Source organism: Rhinopithecus bieti, unplaced genomic scaffold, assembly GCF_001698545.2.
Source record: "Rhinopithecus bieti isolate Rb0 unplaced genomic scaffold, ASM169854v2 scaffold_5191, whole genome shotgun sequence".
Lineage (NCBI taxonomy): Eukaryota > Metazoa > Chordata > Mammalia > Primates > Cercopithecidae > Rhinopithecus > Rhinopithecus bieti.
This window is the reverse complement of record NW_016804727.1, coordinates 1,326,808-1,334,479: the sequence shown is the minus strand read 5'-3', so window position 1 is coordinate 1,334,479 and position 7,672 is coordinate 1,326,808. Positions and strand designations below refer to the sequence as shown.

The 7,672-nt window shown below is 37.3% G+C and overlaps 1 protein-coding gene across 1 annotated transcript in view; it reads left to right on the top strand.

Moving 5' to 3' along the window:
• Positions 1-7,672, top strand: part of ANKIB1 (ankyrin repeat and IBR domain containing 1) — a 172,907-nt gene that overhangs the window by 129,484 nt on the left and 35,751 nt on the right. Inside the window, 1 exon segment of the mRNA XM_017870314.1 lies at positions 786-952. Coding sequence (XP_017725803.1) covers positions 786-952 — 167 coding nt within the window.

The following is a 7,672-nucleotide window of genomic DNA, read 5'->3' as shown; positions in this document are numbered from 1 at the left end:
AAAAAAAAAAAAAAAAAAAAGACAAGTCCTACTTTTTTTTTTTTTTCTTGGAGACAGAGTCTCACTCTGTCTCCCAGGCTAGAGTGCAGTGGTGTGGTCTCCGCTCACTGCAACCTCTGCCTCCAAGATTCAAGCGATTCTTGTGCCTCAGCCTTCCGAGTAGCTGGGATTACAGATGCCCACCACTATTCCCGGGTAATTTTTGTATTTTTGGTAGAGTTGGGGTTTCTCCATGTTGGCCAAGCTGTTCTCTAACTCCCGACCTTAGGTGATCTGCCTGCCTCAGCCTCCCAAAGTGCTGGGATTATAGGCGTGAGCCACCGTGCCCAGCCCCCTCTTCTTTAACATAGAAAGTATCATAGTATTATTATGTATTATTTGGATACCATTTAGAAATTTACTCTTCTAATACAGCTACATGCATGTTTCTACTTAATAATTATATTCATCAGGAAACTGACACATTGTATGAGAAAACATTTTAAAATTACATATTTTCTGTGCGAACAATTACATTTTTACTTTATCATCATTTACATGGTTTTTAGACTAAAGAAAACATAAGTTTTAAAATCATTTTGTTACTAAGTTAATTGTTACTTTCCCCTTAATAATTTTTTCAGTACTTTCCAGTACTGTTTAAATTTCTTGAGACTGACAACTCCATGCATTTTGTTTCACTCTTTTTCTTTCTTTGCTTTATAGTAAATGACCATAGAGGTACACTCTGTATTATAATTTAGCATTAAAATATTCTTTGTGTTTTGTTATTGCTGTTTAAACAGGCCTTTGTTGAAAATAATCCTGCCATTAAATGGTGTCCTACTCCAGGCTGTGACAGAGCAGTAAGACTAACAAAACAAGGGTCAAATACATCTGGATCTGATACACTCAGCTTCCCATTGCTGAGAGCGCCTGCTGTTGATTGTGGAAAAGGACACCTCTTCTGCTGGTTAGTATAAGATAAGATGGAATCAGTCTAATCACCTTTCTTTCCAATAGTTATTAAAGAGACTTTGCACCTTGAGTCAGGCCGTTAAATTGTAGTATATTTGATAGTATTCTTAATTTAAGAAATGTGTAATAAGTAGTAATAGTTCATATTTGTTGTGTGCTTAGTGAGTGCCAAGCACTACACCAGCTATTTTTTACATATTGAATTTTCCCAACAATGCTGAGTTGAGTTGATGTTGTTATGCCCATTTTACAGATAAGGAAACTCGGGCACAGAGAAGTTCCCCAGGGTTATACAGCTAGGAATTGGCAGAAATGGGATTAGAACCCAGCTGTTTGATTTTAAAGCCCATGTGCCTAAACTATAATATCAAATTGCTGACCATAGATTAGAAAATGTTTAGAGTTTAACCTTTCATTAAAAATATAAACCTCTAGCAATGATTCTTCACCAGGAGCTCCCGAAATTACCAAGGTCCCTTTTACAAAATTTTATCCTGGGCCCTAACAAGTAAGATTTTGATTTAGTAGGTTTTTGAGTGGGGCTCTAAAAAAAGAAAATTAAAAATCTCCCAGGTGATTCTAATGCACAGTTCTAGTCAGGAATCAATGACTGCAGTCTCATTGTTTCTTGTGTTTTGTTTAGTTTCTAGTGCCTGGTAGTACTCAATAAGTACAAACTGATGATAAATCAGTATTGGAAAGGGTACGTAACTCTGAATACTCTTTTGACTATGTATGTGTCAGCCATCAGCACTCTGCTTATTCATAGAAAGTTCAGTTAACTATTTTAATTAAATGATAAAAAAAAAAAGCAACAGTATTTATTCTCCTTTTTGCTCATTTCCAGAATCACCACATATGCATGGATATACTTTAGGTGGATATAAAACTCTAGTCTTTACTTTTATACTTCTCAGAAACCAGAAACTAATTGTATCACTGCTATATAGTAGGAAGGTATAGTTATGGAACTGTCCCTACCCTGGTCTACTTCTTACCTTTGCCATCATCATTAGTTAAAAGTATTTATTGAACTGCAAACCCCTGACTCTAAGTCAGGGGTCAGCAAAATATTGTCTACACTTATTATTAAACATAACATTTTGTTGGAACACAGCCACACCATTTCATGTCACTTTATTTATATATTGTCTGTGCCTGCATTTGGGCTATGACAGCAGAATTGAGTACCTGAGACAGAGATTACATGGCCCACAAAACTCAAAATATTTACTGTCTGGCCCTTTACAGAAAAATTTTCCTGACCCCTATACTAGGTGCTTGGCTATGGTGATTAATGAAAGGAAAACCATGTATACTGCTTTCATGGCTAAATCAGACTAAGCAAGCAGAATAGCAACAAAATACTGAACAGTGGGTTATATCTATATGCCTTCAAGTGATTTTTCAAAACACTTAAAAGGCAAATTTCTATTAAAGTTTTACATTTTTATTATTCAATAGTTTGGTTCCTAACTCACCTCATTAACCCACCATGAGAGATAAGGCTTGAAATGAGAAGGAAAGTTAATATACATGAGCTAAATTGGTAGCAAATTAATGGTATGTAGATGAATATGAACCTATTTTACTGTAAAACAAGTATATAAAAGTAATAAAGGAGCTTTCTTTTCTGAGCCAGTGTGGTTTCCAGAGATAATTAAACTCTGGTGTCCTGAAGCAGCACCCATTGTATACATCCTATGCATCTAAAATGGTACTAATTATATACCATCCTTGGGAAAAATTGAGAAAAATTGTCGTACACCGTAAATCATTTTCTGAGCCAGTGTGGTTTCCAGAGATAATTAAACTCTGGTGTCCTGGAGCAGCACCCATTGTATACATCCTATGCATCTAAAATGGTACTAATTATATACCATCCTTGGGAAAATTGAGAAAAATTGTCGTACACCGTAAATCATTTTCTGAGTTCTGTGGTTCACATGAGGAATCGTGGTTGAAAAAGGATGATTTAGAGGATTAGTTGGAGAAGCTATGAAGAAAGAAAACATAAATTAGGAAAATGTCTAAAAGATAAAAATATTAGCTTTTGCTGAGATAAGAGAAAAGTTAAGTTTTGAAGGGAAAAGAAGAAACTTTGATTGGCATTGTCTTCTTAAGCACTGTGGTTTCTGTGATCTAGCTTTTACCAGTTTTCAGTGTAGTTTAGTTTTTAATTTCTTGTGTTCGTCCGCATTCTCTTTGTATGCTGCAAGTAATAATAAGTTTGGTTCGACTGAAGATAAGAAAGCTAATGGAAAAACCTGCCAATATAGGCCAGACTCTATAAACTATGTACATATGTCTGTAAACATAGACGATGCTATAAACTGTAAATTTCTAGAATAACATTTGAAGAAATACATCAGCTTACTTTTTCTCATGCCCCAAAATATCAGGCTGGTTATACTCAAGACGCATTGGAGACAATATACCAAGATCACGGGCCCTACTTTGAGTTTTATCCCAGTTCAAGGGATCTGTGAATGGCCACATGGACTAAGGTCACACTTGGTAATTATTTACTCTTTCTCCTATTCATTAGGGTAGTAGAAACCTAACAGAATCATCACTTTTTAGACATAGCACCAGAGAGGAAGAGAAGAAGGGGACTTAAATGGAATAAAAATAAGTTTTAGTGAAGGACAAACTCAGATTTAGGTTCCTCAACTTAATCTTTTGCCTTTCAGTTTTGGTATTTATTAAGTTTTAGGATGGATTTTTTTGTATTGCCTACTTCATGTCTCTAGGCGTTAATTTACAGTTCCTGGGTTTTTTTTTTGTTTTGTTTTGTTTTGTTTTTTGCATTCTTAGCTTTATACCCTTATTCATATAGTATAAGAGCTTTGTCTATAATTTTAAAATCTAAGTAGAAATTGTCATATGCTTTCTGTTGCCTTTATCTCTTATTTCAATGAGAAGCAAAATCTGTTCCTGTAAAAAGACGCTTTGCAAGAGAGGTCTTCACAAATTAAAGGCGAATGGTTCTGGTTTTGCTTCTTTCCTTCTTGAAAAGCCCAGAAATAATTTTCTAAAGATGACTACAAAAACCACAACAAAAGACAATAATAATTTCTTCTTTTCAAGAGCTATATATGACAGAAACAGTTGAGCCATACCCAAGAGATACCTGCATGGATATAACTAAATATATTCATTGTTGGGAGACAAGTAGTAGTAATAGGCATTCCCCTTCCCACCACAGGATACCCTTCTCTAGCTGTGCACCAAGTTCCATGCCCTTAGTAACTGAAGCTAGCGTGGTTTCTCCCCCTAGCCTTTATAATACAATTTGTGTGATCTGGGCAAAATTATCTCAAGACAATACTCAAAACTAAGATGGGTTCTGACTTGAACCAATGACTTTTCCTCTGGTTTTTTTTTTTTTTTTTTTTTTTAATTAAGTAAAATATGCTACTGTGTAACTTCTCTGCCTTCTGAACTGACACAAAGTGTCTCTCTTCTCTGAGACAACTCTTCACAGATTTGTTGTCAGAAATACTTCTTGGCCACCAAACTTAAGATGGTATGGTGGCCATTTCTTTCCTCTCTTTTTACTCTGGTCCCTTTTAATCACCAGTGTGCATTGAAAACTGAAAACCTTACTTGGAATTTCTCTTCTAAACACATAGACAGTCAAACATATTTTATTCACTGAAATTGATTGGCAGGAAATATTCTAAATAATAATATGGTGCTGGGCATGGTGGCTCACGCCTGTAATCCCAGCACTTTGGGAGGCCAAGGCAGGGGGGGATCACGAGATCAGGAGGTCGAGACCATCCTGGGTAACACAGTGAAGCCCTGTCTCTACTAAAAATACAAAAAATTAACTGGGCGTGGTGGCACGCTCCTGTAGTCCCAGCTACTCGGGAGGCTGAGGCAGGAGAATTGCTTGAACCCGGGAGGCGGAAGTTGCAGTGAGCCGAGATCAAGCCACTGTACTCCAGCCCAGGCAACAGAGTGAGACTGTCTCAAAAGAAGAGAAAAATAATAATAAAGTTTATATTACCTAGCGGTTGAGCACTTATTTACTGAAACTGTGTAAAGAAGTCTTTAAAAGGAACAAATTTTTGAATCATAGTGATGTACAACTTGAGAAACCACAGTATCAGGTTTCTAGTCCACTTAAGTTTCCAGTGGGTCAGAGAGTACAGTATACAGACCTGTCAAGTTTGGAGAAAAGTTTGAAAGTGGGTATCTTTTTTCTCCAACATTCACAATAAGGATTTTGATCAATACCTACTCCTTTATTCAGAGCAATAGTTGCATGCATCATCTCCCCCTCCACAGACCTCACAGGCTAAGGGACTATCCAGGAGTCCTGTGGACAAAATAGATGAAGCAGTCTGTATTTGTAGACCTAATAATTGTGTCTCATTTTTTCTTACAAAATCAGTTTTAAGCCCTTAGATTAACAGCTCTAGTTACAGAAGAAAAGATTTTTCTAGATTGGCAGTATCTAGCTATTTAAGTATCAGACTCCTGCCAACTAGCAGAACATTTTCCAGCTCTTCACAGTCCCAGAAATAAAAACATGATACTACTTATTTGGTAGTTCAATCAAAAGACGTTGTTTAAATATCCTGTATACTCTCTGCAGAGTAACACATCTCCATAAATAAATACCGCTTGAGGGTTCAATTTATCAAATTTCAACAGAGTACAGAGATAATAATCTGGGAGATGGACAGGACCTGCCTGTGATATAGCTTTGCCACTAACTAGCTCTATGGCTTGGTGATAAACATCCTCTCCTAAAATAATGTGATAAATAAAGCCTTCCTATCTAATGCAGTCAATATAGAGTGCAAGTTTCCAGAACCAAACTATTTAGCTTCAGATTTTAGCTTATCTACTCTTTACTTGTGTGGCCTTTGGTAGGTTACTGAACCTCTCTGTGCATGTAAAATGGGGATAAATAGTACGAGTTACAAGAATTGTTAAGAGAATTAAATGAGTCCGTTCACGTGAAGTATTTAGAACATTACCTGGTGTACTAAAAAATGTTAGCTACAGGGGAGAAGCATAGAAATTAGGATTTCTACTTAATTCAGTCAGAATTGCTTATTAATAAAACGTTCTAAAATGGCATTTAATTGAAATTGCCAACTTCTGGATAGGAATTTCTTCCATCAGGTAATAAATTTTAAAACGTTAGTGGAAGGTTTTTTCCTTTTCCAGAGCCCATTAGAACCACTGTATAGTCATGCAACCAGTTGTGCATACTGGCACATTTTCAAGAAGAGACCCATTCCTTGATCACTTGATGTTAGGTTAACCAATCATATTTGAACTAGGTGGAGGAATTTAGATTAGGCAACTATTTTTTTCTTTATAATCTTTTACCAGGATATTTTTTTACCTGAATAAACCCACCCTATTGGTGTCTCTGGCTGAGATTCAGTAGGCTATGTCCTGAGATTCCCCTCCCCATACTCTTGTTTTACTGACATTTTGAGATGCAGTTTCAGCAACAGATACCAGGGACTTTAGAATACTTGTCAACAGTCATTGGTTAAAATTTTCTTCAGGAATGTAGGCCAGTCTCAGGGACTTACAGCTATAATATCAGCATTTTGCGGGCCTGAGATTGGCGGATCCCTTGAGCCCAGGAGTTTGAGACCACTTGGGCAACGTAGTGAAACCCTGTCTCTACAAAAAATACAAAAATTAGCTGGGCATGGTGCTGCATACTTCTTGTCCTGGCTACTTGGGAGGCTGGCAGTAGGATGGCTTGAGCTCAGGAGGTGGAAGCTGCAGCAAGCCGAGATCTTGCCACTGCGCTCCAGCCTGGGTGCCAGAGCAAGACTCTCAAAAAAAAAAAAAGAAAAAGAAAAAGAAAAAAATAAACTTTCTTCAGGAAGTTGGCATTCTAGCATCTTCACTACTTTTCTCAGAATAACCTCTCTTCCCTATGTTGATCATCTAGAATGTCAATTACCTACTATGTTTAGTGACTTTATTATTACTATACTTTGGAGAATTCTGAATTTATTTTTCCAGATTCCTTAGTTTTTAAATATATTTTATAGTGGCAACCTCGGCCAGGCGCAGTGGCTCACGTCTGTAACCCCAGCACTTTGGGAGGCCGAGGCGGGCATATCACGAGGTCAGGAATTCAAGTTCAGCCTGGCCAACATGGTGAAACCCCGTCTCTACTGAAAATACAAAAAATTAGCTGGGCATGGTGGTGTGCAACTGTAATCGCAGCTACTTAGGAGGCAGGAGAATCACTTGAACCCAGGAGGCAGAGGTTGTGGTGAGTGGCAATCATGCCATTGCACTCCAGCCTGGGCCATAGAGCAAGACTCCATCTCAAAAAAAGAAAGAAAAAAATGGCAACCTCAACCTCTTTAATTCACAGTCCATGCTGTAGCTTATTTTTTTATTAGTAAGCTGCTGGGTGTTTTTGGTGGTTTTTTTTTTTTAATCCTTTTTTAGTATTGCACTGGAAACTAGTAGAAACTGTGCCAACCAGTTATAACACCCTGAAGTGGTCCTACTGATTGGGCTCACAGCCAAGGAAGCAGCAAGTCTTTGTCCTCCTGTGAGGTTCTAGAAAAGAAAACCTTCTTTTGCTGTCTAGGACAGTCTTGGAGAGCCAAGCGCATCGATAAGCAATTATGGCCTTTTGAAGAAGTGGCTTTTTTTTTTTCAGACTTTATTTGAAAACACTGTGCTTTGTTCCCCATGATTTCTTTCTTTTTTT